The sequence below is a fragment of the Poecile atricapillus genome, chromosome 7 (assembly GCF_030490865.1).
Source record: "Poecile atricapillus isolate bPoeAtr1 chromosome 7, bPoeAtr1.hap1, whole genome shotgun sequence".
NCBI classification, from domain to species: Eukaryota; Metazoa; Chordata; class Aves; order Passeriformes; family Paridae; genus Poecile; species Poecile atricapillus.
This window is the reverse complement of record NC_081255.1, coordinates 7,346,818-7,373,979: the sequence shown is the minus strand read 5'-3', so window position 1 is coordinate 7,373,979 and position 27,162 is coordinate 7,346,818. Positions and strand designations below refer to the sequence as shown.

General features: G+C 41.6%; 1 protein-coding gene across 6 annotated transcripts in view; it reads right to left on the bottom strand.

Annotated features, from left to right (window-relative positions):
• Window positions 1-19,811: 19,811 nt before the first annotated feature.
• The window catches only part of RALGPS2 (Ral GEF with PH domain and SH3 binding motif 2), a 113,727-nt gene continuing 106,376 nt past the window's right edge, over window positions 19,812-27,162 (bottom strand). For all 6 annotated transcript variants that reach the window (XM_058842677.1, XM_058842675.1, XM_058842679.1 and 3 more), the window contains exon 20: window positions 19,812-25,840. In XM_058842677.1, coding sequence (XP_058698660.1) covers window positions 25,811-25,840 — 30 coding nt within the window. In that variant the 3' untranslated portion in view covers window positions 19,812-25,810. The remainder of the gene's footprint in view (window positions 25,841-27,162) is intronic.

Genomic DNA, 27,162 nt, shown 5'->3' with positions numbered 1-27,162 from the left:
CAAGGATCAGCAAGACCTGGAGAAGGTCCCTCCAAACATCTCCACAGGGTGTCAGTGTTATTTCAAATTTGGGTCATTTTATGCTGGAATCAGACTAATTTCTCACCACATTATTTTTATGAGTCTGTTCCTGAGAGAGCAGCTGCCACCACAGGGTTTTGCCCATATTTTTCATTCTAATTAAATTAATTTAATTAAAACAAAACATCTTGAAACGGGGAGGTGGAAGCACATAGTCACTGTGGTCTGGGGACAATGGGAGATTTCAGAGGGATCTGCAATGGGATCACCACTGTAAATCTGCTTCCAGTTTGCTGGTGGGACTCTCAGTGTCTGCTGGGCAATGATCTCCCAGCTGGTGATCCAGAGCCCTTCCACAGGCACCAACCCAGGGCTCCACATCCTTTCCCTGCCATGGCCACCACAAGCAGAGTCTGCCACGACCCATTCAGTGTTTGAGCGCCGCTCGAGAGCTGACTCTGAGGCAGAGCAAAGCTGTTTAAGTCGACCCTTGCCAAAAATTATTTTCCAGACACGTTACTACCATGGCTGTGCTGAAACAAGGTCCCCACTGTGCTCTGGCAGCCGTGGCAGATGTGTGCTGTGACACACAATATCCCCACCGACGTGGGTGCCCCGAGTGACCGCGCCAGGCAGCTCCAGTGCCTCTGCAGGGCTCTGCTGGAATGCCCTGGGATCTTTTTGGTCCTTGTTTCTGATCCAACAGCCCTCTTCCCAGCAGCTTTCCTCATCTTCCAGTGCTCCAGCACTCATATAACAGCTCCCCTTTTAACCTGCAATTATGAGTTGTTGGAAGCACTGTTGGATGTCCAACAGGGATGAATCCCGAGTCAGGAAGTTTCTACAACTATTTACTACTCAGCATTCTAGTTCTTAATCATATTTTTCTAAAATGTGCCATTTCTTATCAGTATTAGGGACATCACCCTGAGGAACTTCTCCTGAAAGCAACATTCAGCAAACAGGCAGCACATTGTGCTAGCCCTGCACAGAACATGCTCTGCCTCAGATATCAGGCAGCAGTTTGACAAACTGGGGTGCTTTTCAGCAGGACCATCAATTCAAGCTGCCCCTGCCATACTCCTCACCATTTATCCTCCCACCCCTCTGCCAGCCTTTCAGACGTGTCAATACCATGAGCAATAAATTGAATTGCAGAATGGACCTAAATTAAAAATAATCTGGCATCAAAATCAGTATATTCTTAACCTAGGTTAATGATCCCATCCAATTCACCAACTGCCCAGTAGTTGTGCCACAAGGATCAAGTGTGGGAGGAGCACTGGGTGGGAAGGAGGTGCTGGACATTTAAATTGGTGCAGTTCAATTTATACCCCTGGAATCTGACTTGCCTTAAAGTAACAAAGAGATGAAACTCCGGATCTCCAAAAATGCCTAAGAATTCAACTTCCTAGAGACCACTAAATGGTTTGGGTTGGAAGGGACCTTAAAGATCCTTTTATTCCACCTCCCTGATCTTCCACTGTCCCAGGTTGCTCCAAGCCCTGGCCAACCTGGCCTTGAACACTTCCAGGGATGTGGCAGCCACATTTTCTCTGGGCACCCTGTGCCAGGGCCTCCCCACCCTCACAGGGAAGAATTTCTTCCCAGATTTCAGGGTTTTCATGTTCTAACATTTTCGTGTTTATGTGTTACAAAAGCAAAGAAGGGCAACAAACAGCAACATGTCCAGAGGAGGGCAACAGAGCTGGGGAAGGGGCTGGAGCACGAGGGAGCTGGGGCTGTGAAGTCTGCAGAAAAAGAGGCTCAGGGGACACCCTACTGCTCTCTACAACAAGCTGAGAGGCAGTTATAGACATGTGGGGGTCAGGCTCTTCTCCCAGGTTAGTAAGTGATGGGACAAGAGGAAATGGCCTCAAGTTGCACTAGGGGAAGTTTCCATTGGGTATGAGGAAAAATGTCTTCATGGGAAGGGTTGTCAAGCCATGGACCAGGCTGCCCAGGGAAGTGGGAGAACCACCATTCCTGAAACGGTTCAAAAACCATGTATGTGGCACTTGAGGACACAGTTCAGAGGTGAACACTGTGGTGGTGTTGGGGGAACAGTTGGACTTGATGATCTTAGAGTCTTTTCCAACCTTAGCAATTCCATGATTCTAACTAAGACAGCTGGTTCTTTCTGCTTTTCCCCACCACAGAGAGCAGGGCACCAGGCAGGGGACCAGCCTCACAGCAAGCCCAGCTCCTGCTCAAAGCTACCTGGTGGTCTGCAGAACATAAAAATATTTTGGAACAGCTGCACTGGATGATGGCAGAGAAGGAATATTGACTGGGACCGCTGCGGCTATTTCTTAAGTCTTTAAAAACGAAACATCACGGCAGCTATTTAGTATGGCTTTTGAAAATTCAAATATTGACAGAAGGAAGTTTTCCAAAGGATGCCAGCAGCTTTTGCAGGAACCCCAGTAGTCGAAACACTGCGGTGTCAGAAGTGGGCAGCAGCACAACCAAGCCCACAAGCTCCACACAGGCAGAACTTCCAGGGCTTTGCCCTCTGCAAGGCATGCACTGGAGCTGCACTGGAGCTGGGGGTGGCAAGGGCTGCAGGGTGGAAGGGAGAGGCTAAAATACCCCAGGGAACTGCAATCACACATGCCAAATCCTGCATTTTACTGGGAAAGGGAGAGAGTGACTTCACTCTTTACCTCCCCTTCCCCACTTTCCCTGCCCCAAATGGACAGATGTGGCTTTGCAAGAAATTAATTACAGATGGAGGTTCAAAAAAAATAAAAAAATAAAAAAGAAAATAAGGCAACCCCCCCCCTCCCCCACCCCCCCTCAACCACAAGGCTTTTTCCTCTGCAGACCTGAGGATGGATGGGGCGACCTGGGAAAACTGGCAGATGGAAAACCCATTACAGATGTGAGGTTTGGAGAATAAGGCTGAGGGACAATTTGAGAGTTGTAAATTTTAACTTTGGGGGTTTAAATGCATTGCTTAGCAACACAAAACAAATAGGAAACAAGGAGCCTCATGAGAGAGATGCTTAAATATTTTAAAATCCCTATTTGAGCTGAAGACTACATTACCAGAGACCTGAGGGGCTGCTATTCTCAACAGCTACAGTCAAGTAAAAAAGAAAATGAGGACTGTAATCTCATTTCCATACTAAAATTTCCATTATTTATTTTGGTCAAGGAAAATAGTTATTTGTTTGTTCCCATTCCTATTTACAAACCTGAATAAGATCAGAATACCCAATGAAATTTTAGGAATTTTGCTGCCCACGAAAGATTGTCATAATGTGTTCAAATACAGGCAGGGAAAGTGCTTTACTGGGCATGTATATATTGTATATGATCATTGCTACCATATGTCTGACCCTTGCTACATGGTCCAACGCCATTTTATGCTGCTGCATAAATCATCTCCTAAAACTCCTGACATCTCAAAGGATGGCAGGGGCCTCCATCTCCAGGGAGAGAAGGAGAAGGATGAAAAAGAACAGATCACCTGGAAACAAATGTTGAACATTTTACACTACTTCTTCACTATGAAAAGGGTAAGAGGGAAGGAAAAACAACAACAATAAAAAAAGACATTACCAGATTTGAAAGGTCAAATATTAGTTTTGGCTTTTTGGTTTTTTTTCCCCCCCATCTACTGAAACAGTAGAAATACCAACTAAAGCAAAGTATGAAGCTTCTGAACAAGCCTGTGGCCAAAACCTCACCTTCTGCAGCAAAACACAAAGGAAAAAATTGTTAAAGATTAAAAAAGAAATTCCTAAGGAACCAAAACTCCTTTCAAAAACCCTCTTCTTCTCAGAGCCTGTAAAAGCAATTCTTCAAATGCATACATACATTTTTATATATATATATAAAGCAAATATCAGGTAATTCTTTGCCTTATTCTGGGGCATCAGCCCGTGGTGTTACCTCTGGGGTGTGCTGAGCTGGATGCAGCATGCACTGATCCTCTCCTGAACTGCTGAACGTGACATCATCCTGCTGCTTTCATGGAGGAGGGCCACATCAGTGGAGCTCAGAAATAACCCAGACATTCCCACTTGGTTTTGCTGCTTGAGCAAGAAGGGATATGGCAGGCTCACAATTTTGGAGGTTTTTTTTCCTTTTCCTTTTCTTTTTTTTTTTTTTCCTTATCTGAAAAAAGCCAAGCACAGAAGCCCAACCATAAATAATCTGAAATAACTAATGCTTGCAAGAGTTAAAATCAGTAGGAAAGCTCCTTGGTAGCTTAGAACTCCAGGCCAATAAAACCAGCTGTTCATATAAATACTTAACCTTCAAAATCAATATAAAATCTAGAAGCATAATGGACACTTCTTGCTTAATCTAATGGCCAGAAATATGGAGAGCAAAGAGTACTTAGAGAAAAGGCATACTGACATAGAATCATGGCATAGTTTGGGTTGGAAGGAACTCTGAAGATCTAATCTAAGCCATCCCAATCCTAGTGGACACCTTCCACTATCTCAGATTGCTCCAAGCCTCATCCAGCCTGGCCTTGGACACTTCCAGGGATCCAGGGGCAGCCACAGCTTCTCTGGGCACCCTGTGCCAGAGCCTCCTCACCCTCAGAGGGAAGAATTTCCTCCCAATATCCAGTTTAAATCTACTCACTGTTAGTTTGAATCCACATTCCCCCTTATCCTGTCACTCCACACCCTTGTAAAAAGTCTCTCCCCATCTTTCCTGTAGGTTCCCTTCAGGCACTGGAAGGCCACAGTGAGGTCACCCCAAAGTCTTCTCCTTTCCAGGCTGTACAATCCCAATTCCTTCAGCCTTTCCTCACATCCCCCTGATCATCCTGGTGCCTCTTCTCTGGATACCCCCAACAGGTCCATGTCCTTCCCCTGCTGGGACCAGCTCTGCAGCTGGGGAAATATTTCTGTGCACATCCTCAGCAGTTTATAAGCACCTGAATTGACCAGGTGTAAAGAGCACGGAGAGGACTCAAAGATCCCACTCCAACTGTGGTTCATCTCCTGGCAGCAAGAGATGTTCAAAACGCAACTAAATACTGTTTTGTGGGTGTGCCACAATGATGGTGTAAATCTGCTGTCTGTACACCTGCCTGAAAGGCAACACTAAGCCATGCCTGGAACAGAGGCTTTTGGGAAACAGTTTGATCTTGGGCCAAAAGAGGAATGTATGAAAATCTCCTCCAGGAAGGATTTCAGATGGATACTTTTAGCTTGGCCAGGGACAGGAGCAGAGACCACAAGCAGGCTGATGGTAGAAACAGTGAGTGTGGTGGGTAAGTGTTCCCTTTTCTCATGCTCTGTTTTCCCATTTCCCTATCCAAACCCATGGCACAGGACTAGCAAAACTTCTTTCCTCCACTGTCCTTCCAAGGCTCTTTTATTTTTATTTATTTTTTTTTGGCTCTGCACATTGAAAAAATGAAGGGGCATCTTTCCAGTCCCTGAATTATACACTAGGTTATTAAATCACCCACAGATCTCATTTACCAGACTCAGTTTGCGAAAATACCTATTGCAAAAATCACTTGGTAGACAGCACCAGCAGATGACCTTAAACAAGGGCCCAGCAGCTCCCAGGAGGTTTTTCTACAATCAGTTAAAACTATTTGTCAAGATGGTAAATACATGCCAGAAACTGATGGTCTCATCTAAGCACAGACTCCCTGCAGCTGCTGGTACCACCCCTAACCTGGGGTAACATTGGCTGGAAAGTTTTCCCAAATTCCCTTGGATAGCTAAAGGTCTGCTTTTCCAGGATTACAAAGGCATGGAAGCCTGGCATCTTACACTGTAAAAAAAAGCCCCAATAATTTCCTTTATTCTACTCTGCAAAATTCTCATGGGTCTTCTATGCACAACATGGGAAGCAAAATAAAACACAAATTCATTATTCCCCCTTTGCCAGCAGCTTTTCCTTGCAGTGAAACCTCTTTTCCCATCATGTTTCCATCACAGAAGTGTTGTGAGACCGGCCTGCTGCGGAACTGCTGCCCAGGCTGGCTTGCATTTTTTTGGAAGAGAGTGGCACAGAGAAGGCATAGTGAAAGCTGAGCCTCGCTTTGTTGGATTCTTTCCTGGATAAAGGCAGCAGTTCCTAGCAAACCCCACGTGTTTGTGGCCAGAAGGTTCCCTCAGCCAAGGATGTGACACCAGGTCACTCGAGACAGGGAGCTCAACAAAGGGAAAAAGCCCTCGGAGTTTACTCGTGCTCTTGGCTGAAAACAGGCTGCTAAAAACTGCACTGGAATTAAAGGGCATGGTGGTGTGGAAACTGAAATCTCATCAGATATTCCACTGGAAAACAGAAGGAGCAGCTTCTCCAAGCGCGAGGCAGCTCTTGGAGCGCGGGAGGGAGCGAGAGCCAAGGGGCTGAACAAGACTCACTTTTCTGGATGCTGCTGAAACTTGCCACTGTTGGTGAAACCCTGGCTTTGACATGAGCTTCAGGCAGAGGAGATAAATGTGGGGCAGGAGAGATGACAGGGAAAAAGAGCACGGAGAGAGATAGGAGGGGAAAGGGGCTGCTCTGTTCCCAAAGCACTGCCTGCCCCATCCCTCGTGAAAAGGCCCCTTCAGCCAGACCTATCTGTCAGCCTCTGACCTGCCTCTCAACATTATGATGCTCTTTGATTTTATTCATTCCTGCTGGAGGTTTTGCTTAAATATAAACAGCAGAGCATTTCAGCCGGAATTAAAAAAATACAAATAAAAGAAATGAGAAATTCCCCAAGCCTCCAGGCACATTTTAAAACACATTAAAAAGGGTACGACAGTACCAGCTTCATACATACCACAGCTGCAGTGACTCGCAGCAAAAGTAAGGAAGGTTGAATGTGCTAGTGTTTTGTCTTAAAATATGGGCTTCACATTCAGAGAGATCTCTACAACACCAAAAACCTGAAGGAGAGAGTGAGAATTTCAGTGATTCCCATCTTGATATTTCTGCTTCTCCATGTGCAGGGCGGGCTGGACTCTGGGAGAGCAGAAGCTTTTGTGAGGTCCCCAGGACTCTGGGAAACACAGGCAGCTTTACACTAGGATTTACAACCAGTAGGTAAAGAACAACTCCAAAGGTGTTTTATTACTTGTGATGAGGGACTATCAAAGAAGCCACAGGCTACTTTGCCAACTGTTTGGTGTTACTCCTTTAGCTCTTACTGGCAACCCTCTAGGCTATTGCTCTATTTTTTTTTCCCCCTCCCACTCGCTTATCTTTCATCTCCAATATTAACTCAATTTCATGTTGGAAATTAATCCGCAGAAACGCTAAAGAAATTCAGCTGCTAAGAGAGAAAAACAGGAAAGAAAAAAGGCAGCAGGTCAAGTATCTGACACACACAGAGGCCAGGATGCTACTCCAGCACTTTATCACAACATTGGTTGTGCAAACAGAAGATGAGTTCTTTTAAATGAGGCACCAGTAAAGGCTGAAAGCTTTTTTGCACAGATTTTGACATTCCTATTATCTGGTTTGAAACATGGCCAAAGGATGATTTTCCTTTGGTAAGCACAGGGCTTTAATGACATGTCCCACCTTGTGATTAACAGGAATATCTTGTTTTCTTGATTCTTCTGACACCAAGACCAAACAGTGCTGGAAACTGTGTACATTTACCAAATCCTTCTGCTTTTAGCATTTTTCAAATACTGCCCAAAATAGAAGTTCAGACTTGCACCGTGATTGGCACATGTACAATCACTGTGGGACACAAAAGATTAAGAAATGTAAGCAAATATTGACTGACACTTGTTTGCCCTGTGTGAAAATAAAGAGGCCCAAGCCAGGGCAATTATGTGTTATAGCATCAGTGGAGATGGACTGGCTGCCTGTGTAACTTAAACAAAAATAGGGAGAGAGGTGGTCTGTGCTGTTAATCTATACTGGAGGATTTAGAAGCAAATAAAGCTCCATTAATCTTTTCTAGCCTTGTATGTACAGATGTTTTACTTTTTGTAACACTATTTCAAGTTAAACCCAGATGGTGTAAATCAAGTTGTAATGCTCATTAAATATATTTAAAAAAAAAAAATAAAATAAAAGCATTTATTCCATCCTTTCAGCATTCCAAGCAGTTCAGCAGGGCAGAGCACCCACCCTGAGCAAGGACTGCACAAGTTCCAGCAGTGGCTCTCTGCAAATAGCTCCTCCAGCCAAGACTGAGACATCCAGACAGGAATCACTGGTGTGTGTAAAATGCACCCAATTTCTAAGCTGACAACAGCCACAAGTTCTGGACCATCTAGGTACATCTTTTTAGAACTAAATGCATTTTTTCCTCTCGAAATTTACAAGGCATTTTGGGAACCAAAACGGAATTTTTAAAATATTAACCATTTTTCTTTTATTTTTTTTCTTCTTTTTGTTAATTGTGCCTTCACTAAGAATTCTTCATGTTTATTAAACTGCCTGTACATCTTTTCCATGGATTACACTGTTTATAGTGACTATTAAATTCTACACAGACCACTATGTAAATGACCAGTTAAGCCTGAGCAAACATCCACCTTGTTTTTCCAATCCCACCATTACTTTTGCATTTTCTCCTGTTTGTCTGCTGTCTTGCAATGCCTTTTCTTGGCCTTAAAACCACATTAACTCGCTCCTGCAGTCCTTTCTATAAGCAAATTGTTTAAAAGAAATACCAATGTTTTTAGGTAATAAAATGTGAAAAAGCAAAACCCCCAAAGATGCAGTCCAGTGTAAATCATGATGGAACACTGATAATAAACGAACCCTATTCATGCCAGATAAAGCAACAAATCCTAATTTAACACACCAAATAATTTATCCTTAGCCAGAAAGACACTCAGACATTCAAACAGCCGTCTTTGTACATATGGAGAAGCTGCCAAGCCTCCATACTTGAATGATCTCATAGACTCTGGAAAAAAAAAAGGAAAAGAAAAAGAAAAACAAAACATTTTACCAAGCTAGATGAATACACAGGGGCAGGAAAGGACCAAAATGAAAGCATTTTAGTGGTCTGGGTCCTAGCACAGATCTGTAGACAAGTGTGGGGAAAAATTACGACCACAAAGTCACAGAGAAAAAACAGAGCTAAGCAAAACCTTCCTTAAATTTTCTGGCCTGTAATGGTGCTATCTATGAAGCAAAGAGGAATAACCACCCCTAAATATCTATTGCTGTTGTTCCCTCCCCAGCTCACATCAAGCTTAACTCATAATTCTTTCTGAAACAAGGAAAAGAGGGACTATTTAAAGAGCATGGAGTGACAGGACAAGGGGGAATGGCTTCACACTGATAAAGGGCAGGGGTAGATGGGATATTGGGAAGAAATTCTTCCCTGGGAGGGTGGGGAGACCCTGGCACAGGTCGCCCAGAGAAGCTGTGGCTCCCCCATCCCTGGAAATGTTGGATGGGGCTTGGAGCAACCTGGTGTAGTGGAAGGTGTCTCTGCTCATGGCAGGGGGGTGGAAGGAGATGAGCTCTAAGGTCCCTTCCAACACAAACCATTCTGGGGTTCTGGGAAAAGGTCTGCAGCAAATGATGACCACTGTTGGAGAAGTTAATGTGTAAAGGCAGTAAAGTATTCCTCTGAATCATCAGGAAAAGGTGATCAGTTTTCACCTACAATGCCTTTTCCTTTTGGTGTGAGGATTGCTGAGTTAGAAGGGTGAGGAGAGCAGGGGACAACATGGATACAAGCAAACAAGAGGACATTGATCCATGTGCTGCTACCTAGGAGAAATATCTGTGTGCAGCCCAGTTGGCTTGGGCTGAGGACTGAGCACAGATAGTTACTGAGCTCAGCTTGGTTCCCAGCTGTGTACACTGGACCTGATCCTCCACTTGGGTAAATTTCCAGCTCAATTAGGCTGTGGATGATGACAATTTTACCAGCTGGAGACTGGCTGCATTCGAGGTTTCCAGAAACACCGTGGTGCCTTTTATCAGGCAGCTGCACATGTCAAACCAGCTCTGAGAGATCACACAAGGTACACCTCACCCTGCTCAGGTGAGACACAGGCAAGCAAAAACCTCAGGTTTGAACACCAACTGATCAGTTTGGGTTTCAACTTTGTCACTTAGGTCAGAATGGGCTAAAATTCCAAATTGAGTGTCACATACTCAAACTCCCAGAACCGAAAAAGTGAATTTTCTTAAAGCCTTACATCCTGTTACCTACCTGTAACTCAGTATCAGCCCAGCCCAGCCGGCCCATCCTGCCCCACTGCACACCTGCAGGGACTCCACACTCAGCCCACAGCTCTGGAATCTCTCTCCCCAGTCCTCTCTGCATAAATCAAGCAGCAGGGAGGCTCAGAAACATGACGAATACGTTGGCTAGAATATCTCCTGCTGTAAAGACACAGGAGGAAGGGGGATACTAAACTAACCTTGCCTTGGATGGAAAAGCAGCTGGAATTTAATGTTCTTGGAAGCCAGCCCTGGCTGTTCAGACATGGATCTGCCAGGGAAGTCCCCAGCGGAGGCATCGCTCATTCTCCAAAACTAAAACGTCAAGAGAAAGCCCTGGAAATCATTAAGCACTCTGTTCAACATTTCTTGAACAATCTCAGGCAGGAGAGGGGGGAAAAAAAAAAGTCTCTGGACCAGACGAATTCTCAGTGTTAATATAAAACAGAGGGGGGATCACCAGCAATCTGAAGTGGAATTTTGCTTAATTGTGTCAATCTGAAATGATTACAACATCAAACCAGCCAAAAAAAAAAAAAAAAAGGGGGAAAAAAAAAAGACAAGAAGGAAAAGAGCAGGAAGAAAGCTAGGAAAAGAGAGCTAGGAAAAGAGAGCTAGGAAAAGAGAGCTAGGAAAAGATAATGAAACAGAAGTGTTTGGCCTGGGCTTTCAGGGTTTTCACTGTCACAGCCCACCCTGTGCAACTGCCCTGCCCCAGCTACATCCCTCACACGTGGCAAACTGTGCTCGGCCACCAGGAACTCTCAGTGGGAGAGAAATGGTGCTCAAACAGAAGGCAAAAAGCAAACCTTCCCTGGAGAAGAGCTAGCAGATCCCACAGAAGCTGTGCCTCGCTGGCACAAGCCCCACTTGGAAGTACGTCACTACTTTTTCCTAGGGTTCAAATTAAAAAGAAAGGAGGTAATTTTACCATCTGCCACAGAAGCACAGCTCTAGAAAAAGCATGTGTGAGTTTTAATCCTATACCAATTTAGACAATTACACACCCCAAATGGCTTTTATGAAAATACAGCTCTGGAGTTCGTTCTTCCCAGCTCTTCCAGGGTGAGGGAAGATTTTCTCACAGATGTCCTGTTCTCCAAACAGGAACTCTAGAAAAGTGTTCTCCAAACACTTTGTTAGGGAGGTGCCTCCTAAATCACTGACACAGGTCAGTGTGTTAATACACACCACAGGCACCACCACCTTCCACTAGAAACACAAAGCATTAAGTCATGCCCACTGAAATAACTAAAAACCCACTGGCCATTTTTGTAAGAAGAGAAGCAAACTTGGTAAGCAGCAGATTAAATTGAATTGGATTTTTTTGTTTGATGTTGTCCTAAGAAAATAAGGATCTGTATTTTATGAGCTGGGTAAATGGGTTGCTTATCGTTGGCTGATCCAGTAGGTGCCAGAAAGAATTTTTCTTTTTCTGTGTGATTCAGAAAGCATTTGGCAATCTCTTTTGGATGAAAGCTGTATCAAGGAAAAAAAAAAAAATCATGATGTACTCAAGTATCAGACTCTCAGGGGTCTGAGAGTGCTAACTAAGATCAACCAAGTGCTCCACATTAGCTAAATGTGATTTTTTTTTTTTTTTTTTCCATTTAGGATCAGTAACATTTCTTACAATCCTGGAAAACACAGGTAACAGTGGTCTTACTGAGGACTGCTGCAGGCTGATGGAGCTGTTAATTCTTGTGGCAACAGCAAAATAGAATTCATTCTGTTCCCTGGATGCTTGGACAGGTTCTGCCTAAAAAGCTGCTATGGAGCAGATGGAAGGGGCAGGTTTTGAAGCAGGCTGGAAGACAATGAGCAGAAGGATCCCCAAAAGCAGCCCTGAGGGAAGCCTGGCACAGCTGGGTCACTTCCTTGAGGGCTGGGGAAAGAAAGAGAGAATGACAAGTCTGAGGTACTAGTGAGGATTTCCCAAATTTGTTTATGCACATCTATTATTGGACACATTTCAGCAGAAAAGCCAGATATTGTTTTAAAAAAATCACAACAAAATGAGAAACAGCCTTTGTGCATTGGGATGAGACATCTCTTCCTAAACCAGGCTTCCAAGCAGGAACTAACCACATTTATTCCAATATCTAGCAGCATACATTGGATTTAAGTTGACAGAAATAAAGAAGTTTTATCCTCCCACAAGTTGACTGGTATAGCAATTTTCATCTAAAGCAGCAGCAGATTACCAGGACAAACATATTCACAGGGATTTCCTGTCAAAAAATCACTCTAATACAAACTTATTTTAGTGGCAGAAGGGGAAAAAAAGCTCACTAGTCAAACCACCAAAATATTATTTCCATTTAAAATGAAGAGCGTGGCAGCTCCAGTTTAATGGAAATTAAAGTGTGTTGGCACTGTCAACTAATTGCAAACCACTTGAAAGCTTTGTTTAATTTTTAATTTAAAAAATAATACAGGAACAGGACATACTGTCAATACTCTTACAGATCCAATCCCACTTTCCATGTGTGCTAATGGAACCCTTACAGCTCTCGATTCACATGACTTCAATTTGGGTTACCACAAGAAATGTGTTATGACTTCAAATCTTCAGCCTGATCTTCTAGAGAAAATTAAAAGAGCATTTTTCTGTAGCTTGTAACTAATTATACAAAGTTATTAGTACAAAATATCTGTTTTCCATTGCTCTGATTAATCTTTAATACCAACAAAGGAACCAGAGTCCAGCTGTGGACAAACTGCATCAGTTAAAGTTTATTTTCAGCGTAGCTGAGACCCCCATGAATTATATTAGGATAAACAAAAGCTCAGAGGTATTTGAAACCTCAGACTGTTTGATGTTCAGATATTGTAATGTGAATTCTCATCTTGCAGACTCAAATTTTGGTAGGTGTAACCAAAGGAAGCTCTGGGCTACTCTCAGTAGGTTTCAGAGTTGCACTGTTTTGGCCCTGCAGTACAACTGGACTCAGTATTTTGTACCAATATGCTATTTTAAAAATAACCTTTGGAAGATCAGTTTTGCTTCAGTATTTAACAGTCTGAGACTGTTCTTAAGAGACCACAGCCCAGACAAGCCTTCTCACATTGCCAAGCTGTGCCTCGTGGCATTGCAGACACCTAACCAATACTGGCATTTCTTTCATGACCTGATTAAGCCCCACAAAAACCCCCACATTTATGGGTTTGCTCCCCACTGTTCCTTTGAGGAGCTGTAACAGAAACTTCACCTCCTTGATGGTGTGAAACCTATCTTTATATAGGTTTTTTATGATAAAACCTACCTTTTATCTACAGCCAGATTATGCACATTCACTCATGTGACAATATTCTCTTATTTTAGATGTTTCTTTTCCAGTTCTTGCTTTCCAGGATATGCGTAAAAGCGCAGCTTCAAGTTTCACAATGTGGGAATAATACATTTTTAAAATACTAAACTGAATTAGGAAGTAGATTTAAAACAGTAACATAACCTTAAAATATGAACTGTTGTATGCCTAAATTGCTCTTTTAAAGAACCACGAGAAAAAAATTAAAATTCATCTAGTTACCAACATTCAAAACAGCATTGACTTAATCCAATTTGTTATTTCCTTGCCAGCAGCATATTTTCACTTTAATCTTACTGCCTATTACATTTTCACTGCATATCCTTCACACTGAAGGAACAAATGCTGGGTTCATATTATCAGAGTATTCAATGTCATTATCTAACTAGAAGTGACAGGCAGAACAATATATTAAAGAATTTTTGCTTAAATAAAGGACTGGATGAGCTCAAGGTGAACCAGTCTGATGCTTCCCAAAAATTTCCTTTGGAATTTCTTGCTACATGCATGGCAGGAGGAACACCCCCCATATTTTCTTGTTTATATTCAGTGTTGAAAAAGCAGAACTTCAAGGATCAAATAGCAACACAAAGCACTGAGTTAGAGAAAATAATAAATGTATAAGCCTTGCAGGATTTGTGACCTCCTTTTAGTCTTGAAAAGGATCAGAAGATGGGGGTGAATTTAGAGTTTTGCATACTTTCCCTTTTAAACTTGGACCTAATAAATAATTTTTCCTTACTGTTTTATTTGAATGAACTATTTTACTCATATTTTCCCTGGCCACTTTTATGCAGACAGAATGGCAAGAGGAACACAGGGCTACCCTTTCTGAGACAGGCAGGAGACTGAGCAGGAGCAGTGGGCTCAGACATCCAAATGCATCATTAACCTTGGGAGCATTACTGATGAGCTACTGGAAACCCTTCAGCTCCGTGAGCTTTGTCTAGAAACTTGTTTTTATTTTTGATATTTTAAGCTTCTTTGAGTGCAAGAGATGGTTCTGTCTGCACAGAGCCCCACAAAATCCCTGAGGTTCCTCATCCACAGACACCCAATGGCTGCCCTGGCACTACCAGGACTTAACTGATTTACCTTGCCCTGAATTTTTCTTGGGCTGACTGTCTGAGACACACAGCAAAGTCACTGATGGGCTCTACTTCCACACATCATCAGTGTCAAAAAGTGATTTAAATCAGGGTAGCTGATGGATTTTGGCTAGAAACACCAGAGCAGACGTGCTCTGACAAGTTCTTGATTCCTTTATGCGTTTATGACCCATTGGAAAGTGCACTGGGTGTCACTCTCCAGCCTGGCACTATTAGTGCTTCACACTGAATACAACATTTACTACTTCTCTGCTGTGCCTCAGTTTCTCCATCTGTAGCACAAGGATGGGATGATAGCAGTTTCCCCTCAGAGTGATGGATGAATCCCATGGGAATTCAAACATTTGGACTGCTTGCTGATATTCTGAGCTGGGCAGTAGGGCACCACCACATCCTTGAGGAACAGCTTCCCCTGGAATCTTATAACCAACAAAGTACTGAAAATTCAGCTCTCATTTGGACAAATGTGACTAGAAGAAAAGCAGCACAATGGAGAGAATTTAAGCAAGATGTTGTTTAGCAAATACTCATTAGATACCAGAGTAGCAAGCATGATATATCTATGTATAATGGCTAGGAGGTAGATAACCAAATTGGCCACCTATTCTGAAATGATTTCCTCATTCCAATTAAGGTTTCTGAAGGAACCTCACAATGTCCTTCAGAATCTGAAGGGAGTCCACAAGACAGATAGAAAGAGACTATTTACAAGGATGTGGAATGACAGGACAAAGGAGAATGGCTTCAAACTGGTAAAGGGGCAGGGTTAGATGGGATGTTGGGAGGAAATTCTTCCCTGGGAGGGTGGGGAGGCTCTGGCACAGGGTGCCCAGAGAAGCTGTGGCTGCCCTTGGATTCCTGGAAGTGTTCAAGGCCAGGCTGGATGGCTCTTGGAGCAACCTGGCATAGTGGAAGGTGTCCCTGCCCACAGCAGGGGGTGGAAGGAGAAGACCTTTAAGGTACCTTCCAATCCAAATCATTCTGTGATTCTATGAAATTAAATTGTGCAAAGTTGGGTGCAAGAACCCTGTGTCAACATTACATGAACTATTTTAACTCCTAAAAGTAATAATATACAAATGTCTCTGAGAAGATGTGAACCAAGATTTAACACAAAGTCTGGGTATATTTCACATTGCATCTGTGTTGGTGTGTTCATACCACATTTGTTCTGCCCTTTATCATCTTACACCTTCTTTTCAAAGAAACCAAAAGAAACATTTTCACTATTAAGCCATTATCCTATTGAATGAAATTGAGAAAATGAAACTGTAAAGCTTTCAACACACAGAAGTCATTAGGAGTCAGAACTCACCTGGCTAAAAGTTTACTCACTGTATATTTACTCTTTCCTTTGATGCCTCTGATACATGTGTCAGACAGGGAATTAGAACAAAAGCAGAATGGGAAACACCATAGCATTTAATACTGATGGGTACCTGATTACTGAGGTGAGAGTGACTCAGGTTTGGTAACTTTAAATATAAACAGTATTTTGGTTATGTAATTTTAATCAGAAGTTCATAAAACGCTTGCCAACACCAAATATCCCCAAATCAAGAAATTATAATAGATCATAACTACCCCATTCTGACTATCTTGCTTTAAGTCTTAGATTCATGTTTATACAGATTAAGGAGAATCCTGCTGCTCCAGCACCAAGAACTCAGGCTCTGCATTTGCATTTCCCAGCTCTATCATGACAGGTTACTGAGCTACTCACAGCACCATCACTTTGTCTCCGAGCCACTGCTTTGGGACTGCTCCTGTATGAGGGAATGGCTCCCTCCTCTCACGAGCTTTTTCAGTATTCCAGTCCCTCTGGAACATTACAGCACATCTGCAGAGTCAGGCAGTGAGAAGCACAGGCCACCCTTGGCTGTGCCATCACCAACAAGCAATGCTTTGGTTAAATGTTTAGCTGCTGTATTATTTGACCTCAGAACAATTCAGCTCCTTATCCCTTTTCCACAATGAAAGGGGCACATTTTCCTACCTGAAAAGAAAATGAAAGATAAGATTAACACTTTGCTGCTGCCTGTGTTCTTGTACAAGGTTTCTCCTTAGCTTAATGAGTGTCTTGGACTCACTTTGTGTTTTGATACACATAACCCCACACTTTTTTTTAACTGAAAAATAAGCTTTTATTTTGCCCTTTGCAGATCTCCTTGGAGCAGGCTCTTTCCAATGTTTGAGAATTAAAACAGTATCATCTTACACACTGGAATTATTCATCAGGTGCTTGACATGCTCTATCACACTACATACATCATAGAAAATCCACTTCTCTTACAGAGCAAGATAAAGACATTCAGTAAAGGCAAGTTTTGCACAGCAGCAACTTGTACCAGCTCAGGGAGACAAGGAGAAAATTTTATTTTGGATCTGCATTTTGTCCTTAAGTACCAAATTGAACTAAGAATGGGAAACAGAATGAGGCAAAGATAAGTATTGCCCATGTAAGGATGTATGTTTTGGTATTAATGCTCAATTAAAGCAAAAAACGAATAAAACTTTAAAAAAAAAACCAAAACTCACAAATTAGAAGTATGGATTCAATCTTCTGTATTCAATTTATTTGTTGATATAAAAATCATAACCCTGCTCTGTTCTGTCAGAGCATGTTGGTTATGCCAGAACAGTATCATCTGTTTACATCTGGCTGTCTTCTGCTCACACTTTTGTAACCTAACATTCTCACTTATAAAAACTGTTATTAAAAAAAGGGAAAAAGATCATTTTCTTTCAGATGGGTTATTTCATACATCTGTGGTCTGGTGTCTCTGTTTTTCCCACAGATGTGAAACCCTCCCCCCACACTGTGGTTTCTTCCCATGAAAAAGGAAAAAAAAGAGGCAAGCTAAAGAGGAAGTTACAAAACCAAGGCAATTTCAATTCTTTCAAATTTACAGTTTCAAAAAGAACATTCAGGTGGTCGACTCAGCATATACACCTGGGGAAAGAGAGCAGAAGTATGTCCAGAATGAAAATCATTCCAGTTGGGAAGCAAGGAAGGGATCAGGTGCCTTTCCCCCACCTCTCTTCTCATTCTGTGGATTTGGAGGGCATCTCCTGTAAACAGCAGCCTGAGAGACAAGAACATAAGGAAAGGGACAAAAGAAGTCTCTGATATGCTCCTTGACTTGGAAAAAAGGTAAAATTAAAAAATACACCCAAGAACTCTCACTCCAGCCACTCCTATCAGGCTCTGCAGAGATGCTACAGCCTTTCAATTTTTAAAGGCAAGAAAGAACCTGATGACAGAAGTTGAAGATGAGCAATGGAGTGAACACAGCCAGACTTGGAATCTCTGCTGTGGACAGAGATGCAGCTCAAATAGGGGAAAGTCTTTTCCAAGAAGAATCCAAACCAAGAATCTCTTTGCTCTGTCTGTGCTTCCCCTTGCAAAGTGTGGAGTCAGCTTTTGAGTTAATAAAGCAGCTTATCTGAAAATGCCATGTAAAGAGCTTTCAAAAGGGAAAAAAGAGGAGGAGAAGGAGAAGGAGGAGAAGGAGAAGGAGGAGAAGGAGAAGGAGGAGGAGAAGGAGGAGGAGGAGGAGAAGGAGAAGGAGAAGGAGAAGAAGGAGAAGAAGGAGAAGAAGGAGAAGAAGGAGAAGAAGGAGAAGAAGGAGAAGAAGGAGAAGAAGGAGAAGGAGAAGGAGAAGGAGAAGAAGGAGAAGGAGGAGGAGGAGGAGGAGGAGGAGGAGGAGGAGAAGAAGGAGAAGAAGGAGAAGAAGGAGAAGGAGGAGAAGGAGGAGAAGGAGGAGAAGGAGGAGAAGGAGGAGAAGGAGGAGAAGGAGGAGAAGGAGGAGAAGGAGGAGAAGGAGGAGAAGGAGGAGAAGGAGGAGAAGGAGGAGAAGGAGGAGAAGGAGGAGAAGGAGGAGAAGGAGGAGAAGGAGGAGAAGGAGGAGAAGGAGGAGAAGGAGGAGAAGGAGGAGAAGGAGGAGAAGGAGGAGAAGGAGGAGAAGGAGGAGAAGGAGGAGAAGGAGGAGAAGGAGGAGAAGGAGGAGAAGGAGGAGAAGGAGGAGAAGGAGGAGAAGGAGGAGAAGGAGGAGAAGGAGGAGAAGGAGGAGAAGGAGGAGAAGGAGGAGAAGGAGGAGAAGGAGGAGAAGGAGGAGAAGGAGGAGAAGGAGGAGAAGGAGGAGAAGGAGGAGAAGGAGGAGAAGGAGGAGAAGGAGGAGAAGGAGGAGAAGGAGGAGAAGGAGGAGAAGGAGGAGAAGGAGGAGAAGGAGGAGAAGGAGGAGAAGGAGGAGAAGGAGGAGAAGGAGGAGAAGGAGGAGAAGGAGGAGAAGGAGGAGAAGGAGGAGAAGGAGGAGAAGGAGGAGAAGGAGGAGAAGGAGGAGAAGGAGGAGAAGGAGGAGAAGGAGGAGAAGGAGGAGAAGGAGGAGAAGGAGGAGAAGGAGGAGAAGGAGGAGAAGGAGGAGAAGGAGGAGAAGGAGGAGAAGGAGGAGAAGGAGGAGAAGGAGAAGAAGTCACAGTCACCAACTCTTTATTTTTGTGTTTCTTTTCACACTACTGAACACAAAGCGTTTCTCAAACTCAGTAATCTGGAAATAAGAAAAAGGAGGGGGTTACAAAAATCTACTTTATTCCTTCTCTCTTTGTAAATACATTTGAAATGAATGGTTCCATTAAGGAGAAAAGGCAAAGAAGCCCAAGGCTCACACTCTGACAAGCATTTCACAGCCTGACCCCACAGCATTTCCTCCAGGACTGTATGATCAGTAAGGCTTCACAGCATTACAAAGGCACAGAGAGTAGGGAAGCAACACCAAACAAAGAGCTAAGGAAATACAAGGCTTTGCATGCTATTATTCATTCTTAATTTTCAATTTATCTTCCATGTAGCTGCACCTTAAGAGCCAATCTGCCTGATGACTACTTTTAGTGAGTTTAAATTTACCACAGCTTTAAGTATAGAGATAACAGAAAAAAAAATAAAATCTGACAAGCTACCAAGGAGAGAAAAACCACATAATTGAACAGAACAATCTCTGAGACCAGACATATATCTCTTCAATGAACTGTACTTCCCTGCTCATCTTTAGAGTTCTTCTGTACCAGCAGACATTGATATCTTTACATGCTTCATTTCAGAGGTTCATTGAAAAATGCCACTAAAATTTCAGCTGATTTCAGCACCATTCCAAAAGACCGACAAATTCCATGTTGCAAAACCTACCTGGAGTTTGGATGCATTTTTTTTTTAAATGAGAAATTAAAACTTCAGACACAGGCCATCTTTTAAATCATTTATTTCAGTAGGAAAGATTTTTGAAACCTGCTCTTAAATTCATTTAAACTAGCTTATGCAAACACACAGTTTTCACACGCACACACAGAATAAAGTATTAAAAAAGGTGAAGGAAGAGGCTCGAGGACAGCCAAACTGCACATCACTCAGCGAGATCATAGTGCAATCCCTCCATCCCTGGAATGCCTCACACCAGCAGGGAACATTAAAAGTGGCTTGTGTTTACTGCATGACACCTTGATGGTTGGTCCTTACAGGATTATTGTAAAACACATCTCTCTTTCCTGGTGCTTTTCCCACTCCAGTTCAGTAGGTTTTGAATGGATGTACTCCTGCACACAAGGAGCCAGAAGTGCCAGTAAACCAGGCACCCCAGAACCCTTTATTTCAACATTTAATCAACTTATACTGCTTGTCTGCTTTGCAGTTTCAGCTGTGAACAGCTTTGGAATGGTAAGAAATTACTTCAGCAAACACACATGAAGGCCAGAACCCACCCAAATAAAGAGAAATAATAATAATCAAGCACACAAAGGAAATGGAGTATTTACGGTGGTTTTAGTCACTCAAGAGCAAGACCAGGCTACCAGCCAGAACCTTGCCATGATCTGCAGAAACTTGCATTTCATTACATTTTATACACCTCCTTTTCCTTAGCAACTTGGAGAAAACCTGTCAGCTCAATTCTGCCAAAGCTACACCAAGTAATTTGTATTTTCCCCTTTGACCTTTCTGCTCTCTTGGAATGTTCTTAGAAAGCATAAGATTAATTTTCAAATTATCCTTCCAACATCTGAATTAATAAAAAGACTATGGTAAGACTGCTGTGTTTTTGTAAGGATGTATTCCAGGAAAACAAATATTTACTTGCTTAAGAACAACACATTCTTTCTTGCATTTCTAATTCCAAAGCTTCTGAAGCTTTTGCTGCTAAAACAGTCTCTAGCAGTTGTTTTAGTGAAGGACAGTGCTCCCTACACGGTGTTGGCACTAGAAATACAATATACAAAACTGAGCTTTTGGGATATTAAGACTAAGATTTATCCAAGCCACAGTTTTTTCCCTGTGGTGTTTATTTTACATTAACAAAAAGCTTGCAAGATAAATCGTCTCCTAAGAATGCTCCTCAGTGTTTACATCCAAGTGGGACAGACAAAAGCAAGCTCCTTCCTAATAATGTGAGAGCTCTTGGGCTCATGTGGTCTAGACCATGACGTGGACTACGCTCTTCATTTCCACCCCCACCCACTAAATCTACTCAAGAGACATACCAAAATAAAAATAAGTTAATTTTTAAGAGGTCTGAGCTACTTCTGATAAAAGCTGAACAAGCCCAAGCTACCAAAAAACCTCTGCATTTTTTCCTAAAAGGAGTCTATTCAAATACAGAAATAATACTAAAGCAACTCAAGCCACAGCTATTTTATACTGATCAAAACAAGTGACTGCTGCAGAAATGCAGTGGCTGTCAGGAATGTCACCCCTAGGAACACCGAGGACACAGCCTGCAAGTCTGCCATGGTGGGACTCACCACTGAAATAAAGGAATTGGTCTTTAAGTTAATAATAAGGCACTGACAAAAGTCCTCCTCAAACCCAAGCACTCGCCCTCTTCATGCACTACAAACTGGAATGATGGTTTTTTAAAAGGGATAAACCCTAGGGAAGAATTCCATGTCCACTCATACAGATCCTTTCGATGGCAACTTTCCCAAGCCAAACCACCTTATGCACAAGCTGCTTCTAGAGGTAAATTAAAGAAAAATGCTAATATTAAAGAATAATAACAAAACATTCACAGCTGTCTCCTTGGAGGAAGAAGAGACAATTCACAGATGTGGTTTAGTACCAGTCTTGGGGTCTTGATGCTGCAACAGGCAGCACTAAGAGCCGGCCACGAATAAGGTTGGAACTACTAGTGTTGGTGAGTAAGAATACCAAAAAATTAAAAAACACAAGTAATGAGGAAAAAGGCCACTGACAGAGCCAGAAGAAAAAAAAACATCCCATGTTTTACCTTGATTTGGACAAGATTTCTTACAGTTAATCAAAACCATAAGATCAACTTGCCTTTTGTCAAAAGGGACCTCTACTTCTCATGTGCCTCAGCAGCACAAAAACCTGCAAAGAAATCCTGTCTTCTGCTGGGACAGAGAGGATTTGCTGTCACCATGTGTTATGTCTGATACTAATAGAGGAGAACTAGTGTTGAAAACATGGAAATGCAAATACAGGAGGGTGATATTGCAAGAAACGTTAAATTAGATTAATTTACTTCTAGTGAGGAGCAGATAACTAATAAAACCCTGCTGTGTTTTTTAATGCTTCCTTCTGCTTCCAGTATGTTTTCCAATGTGCACACTTCTCCAAACATGATTTTAAAACTGGGTGCTAAAGCTCATTCATTAAGTATTTATGTGACTTCATTTAGTATTTGTATTTTTAATGCCTATAATGTGCACCTAAATACTTAATGATTCATAATAGCTTGAGTAATACTCCTCTGGCATGAAATAGACATCTGAAAATGAAAAAGTGTCTGGGATGAGCTATGTTTATTCAAACTACCAGAATTTTTTTAAAATAAAAAGTTATAAAAATTATTTGCTTTCTAAGGACACTGGAATAGAAGTCAGGTTTGAAAAACCTAGCCAAAAGTAGAACAGATTAATTAGATAAAAGTTAGCACTAATCAGTGCAATGTTATATATTTTTTATGCAATGAACCAATTTCATAAACCAGACATTCCCTGTTGCTTAATCTTTCCCAAAAGTTTCAGTGTATCTAAAAGGCTGGTTATCAGTCAGATAATTAATATTCATATTTGAAGTCTTGCTAGAAGAGCTCCTCTAAGTAATTTTTGCTCAAATGCAGCCAAAACAAGGAATTGCAAGGGCATCTTTAGTTTCAAAATCAAAACATTAAGGGATAAAGTGACAAATATTAGCTGAAGTGGTTCAGCAGTTATTACCAAGATAAACAATTAGAGCAACACATTAAAATTGAAAATCAAAGAGAAAGTGTCAACTGTCTGAAGCAGTCTGCATGACAGTCTTACCTGCACACCATGAGCTCACTGCTCTCCTTGTTTTCTCAGCAACAGCTTCAGTTATTTAATTTTTAAACTCCTTTTTTTTTCTAAATAAAAAGAGCATTAGTACATTCTTTGCAGTGTATTTGACTTGTCTGAGTCTTTCTATGGCCAGCACCTCTTTTTGAGCACCATTTATCTCCAGCTCTAGAAATGTCAGTGTTTGTGTGTTGCCCTGTAGAACTACGTGGCCATAAACAATGGGAAAGTACCGAACTACTCAGTGTAACAAGTGCCAAAAATACTTCCTGTGTTGTCATTACTCACTCCAGTCATCCTGGTTACACATTTTAAGAAACTCCTCCCACAACATTCAATCTCTCCCACAAAAACCCAGCAGATCTGAGGGCAGAAAACAAGGAAAACAAGGCCTAAGGATAATGAAAGCTGGTAACAGCAACAATTCATTAAAGGATGATTTGTGAATTGTTTTCCCCACCATCCTCCTACCATAAAAACCTAACTCAAAACAGCTGGAAAAATGCAAAAATCCAGTAATAAATGACACATCCTGACCTGGCTCTGTCCTTAGAAAAGCTGTGGGCTGTCAGTGGCTCCCAGTTGCATGTTTCCTTTCACTAACAAAAGAACAGATACAGTTATGCTGCAATAAACCTAGAATAGCTTATTTAAAAATTCAAAATCCACAGGCTATTTATCCACAATGCTTAAAAAAAAGGGCACAAATTGTTAAAAAAAACCCCAAACAAACAGTCATTGAGAAGAAACACACATTAAGTAAGTTCTAAAACGGAAAAAAATCAAACTCAAGTTGTGCAAATTCTACTAAGTAACACTGCTGGTTGTGAGGATGTTGTCTTTACTATACACCCAACGTGAGTAAACTCAGAAGATGTGTGAATTACAGAGGGATTCAGCACAAGCAACCCCTTCCCAAAATTTATGACTTCAGAACAGACTATTCATTCCCCACATAAAAAAACAGCAACAAAAGAACTGCAAGGGGAGCCAAATTCTCATAGTCCTTGTGGTGTAATTCCAACAGAAGCATCCTTCTACTGTTTTTCTTTCTAACAAGAGCCAATTCAGAACAATTCTTGGAAACATAAACCACCCTATTACACATCACCAAGTGGTTGGGGTTTTTGTGTTTTGTTTTGTTTACTATGAGACTGGATTATCCTTCTTTTTGCCTGCCAGAAATCAAAAATTAATCATTTCCATTACGCGATTAATTTGACTCTGGAAAAAGAAAAACCCTCAAATGTGAATTTATAGGCTTCTACTCAGATGCAATAAACAAACTATACATTTTCAAAATAACAACTACTAGTAGAAACCTTTATTAGATAGTCAGAGAACTCTGAAACAGACTGGTAGGTAGCTTGTTTCTGTTTAAAAAGGAGAATTCATGGTGGAATCTGCAAGCATATTTACGGTCACTAAACCACAATGTCAATGGAACAATTACTACTTTTTCACAGACTTCAAAGTTCCAATATCAGAGTCATATTTTGGACAATGTTTCCTTGATTTACAAAGATCATATTTTTGAAGATTAAAGAAAGACCAATCATCCAGGAAACTAGGTGACGTCAAGGAAACTCCAATAAAGCAAGAATCAAAGTCTTAAGCATCAAACACACACATAAAGCACAGCTCCCTTTTTACAACCATTATGTTTTTCTCTGTGAGTAATTTCAGTGACCAAGAATGATTCCTGTCAAGGATGGAATTTTGATGGCCCCACACCTTTTCTCTCCTTAGGTTATCCTACCTTCTAATAAATTAGTCAATTGCCTGAAGATCAAAAGAGCTTCTGTATGTAAGGTCTGCTTTAGGCCATGTTATCAACACCACACAACGTCAACTACTTTGACCAAGACAGATACTAAAATCAATTATTGCCAAATGAGAACATGAAAGCTTGAAATTGTGCCTCTATCTTTTTTAAAATGTCCATCTGAAGTGATATTATGAAACACCACACACTAACAGTGGTCCCTAACTGATAATTAGCAGATACCCAAAGTCAAGCATCTCAGTGAGCTGTACCCAGGTGTTGGTGTTTTGTCATTCAGCTTTTCTGTGTAGGAGAATCACAGGCATAGAAACAAATGGGACAAAACCACTCAGTTCTGACCCAACAGTGCTTTCAGTTTTGTCTCGTATGCACCCCACACCCCCCTCCCCCGACTGCCCAAACCACAAGTTTTTCATCAGAAATTAGGTCAAAACGTACCAAACCGATTTTTGGCTCAGCCTCTGTGCCACTGGAGCAGTCTGGCTCCCGTAGAGGACAAAGGTTTGCAAGCTCAGTGCTGCTCTGAACTTGCAGTTGTGTTACATTTCTTACAGGTCTGAGAGAAATAACACTGCTCCAGGCCAGGTGTGCCTGGGACAAGCTCCCCTCCAGGATTCCTGGTATAGCCTAAACAACATCTCCAGAACATGTAGTACCTTTCACCTGGTTCATACACAGCTTTTGATACAACTCTTAAATACCAGTTTACCTGTTTTCTTAAGAATGCCTAAAAAGGTGAGTTATTTTCAAAATTAGTATAAAGTTAAAAGAAACTCAAAACTAGCTACAATCTATTTAACTCAAGCACAGCACCGCCAGAAGTTTCACACACACTATTTGGTGTTTCTTGTTGTTTTTCCTTTCACTCTTTAAGGCAGTGGTTTCCACAGGTCAGTTCTGAGAACATAACGAAGCATGGTCCATGGCAATTCATGTTGCAACTCCATTTTTAATCTGGGGGACTCCACTCCCCAACCATTAGTGGTCTTGTTCAGGGCTCCAGAGTTCAGAAATCGAGTTGACAGGCTCTGTTCTGGCACAGAATACAGCTGGCACATTTTTCATCAGGACCTTGTTCTCAATTATGACATGGTTCAAATCGTTCTTTTTTATTGTTTTGAATTTGCCTGTTATTCAAAGGTCATCAAGTTGGCAGGAACCTGAAAACAAAAATATAAATGATAGAAGAATTCACTTCAGATAGTAGCTACTTGCATTCAACTATTTCACAAACTAGACACTTTGTTGAAATGCACATCATTCTGTCTTCAAAAAAGGAGAGAAGGAATGCAACTATTGTCCAGCAGTAAAAATATACTTAGAGCTGTAGAAACCACGGGTATAACAAAAATATTAAACTGCTGTGAGGTTTGCAATTTGCTTATATGGTCATAGAACTTCCTAATTTTGATGACATTTAAGTTGCCAGCAAAACAACCTTAACATCATAAATCTCAGCTCTGCTAGACAAGTAGAACCCTCTCACCTGAGCCCCAGCTAGAAAATTCTTGGCACACAGATCAGTATTGATGTAGGCCCCTTAGTGTTTTTAAGACTAATTTTAAAAATGAGGCAAAAACACTTGTTTGGGCTTTTCCCATAGCAAACCTGAATGTCTGCTGCAGATATCACTCCCTTTCACAAAGACTAAAGCAAATGTTTGCAATACATTAGTTTATATCTCCATATTCTCTCCATCAGGGATCTGACAGCAACATCTCTCATTTAGTCAGGTTACTAAAGAGCCACCACATTCCTGACAACTGTCAATAAATAGTCAGTTTGGTCAGTTATGAATCAAGCATTTCTTGCTTTGCATTTACCATTTACCTGTAGAAGCAAGAATGCTCAACTGGGCTAAAGCTGCACCATCAGAAACAGTATCTATTAAAATAGTTCTTACTATTACTCAGCTATTGCTATTTAACAGACTAGGTGTTTATATTTCATTGAGAACACATTTAAACATCCAATTTTTCTAAGGCAGTTATGCTGTTAACAGTTATTAACAGTATTGCCAACCCTTACTGAACCAAAGCTGTCTTCAGAGGAGAGTTTTTCACCACTTACTTGCAAACTCTTTGCCACTATTTGCTGCTATCCCCACTTTCTCCAGCCAGGAACACAATTTCCTCTCCTTTGCACTGTCTCAAATACCTTCACAGGAGCTTCTGCAACCCTCCTTACTTAAGATCTCTCTTAGAAGCAGAATTAAACAAGAAAGCACAGAAGTATCTGGAAAAGCCTTTTTGTTTCCCCTTGAAATTCAGTAGGATTTCTGCTCTGGGAACTCCATAAACAAACGTGCAAAGAGAAGGAGGAGTTCAGGGAGACAAAGTAACTTAAAAAGGATTTTGCTGATGAAAAAGGTAAGTAAGAATTTATATGAGAACAGCATTTAATAGGGGTTGGAGCAGTCTTATCTTCCTTTTTGATTAATGGAAAATGCTACTTTTGCTTTCAAAGGCTGGAAAATGTACCA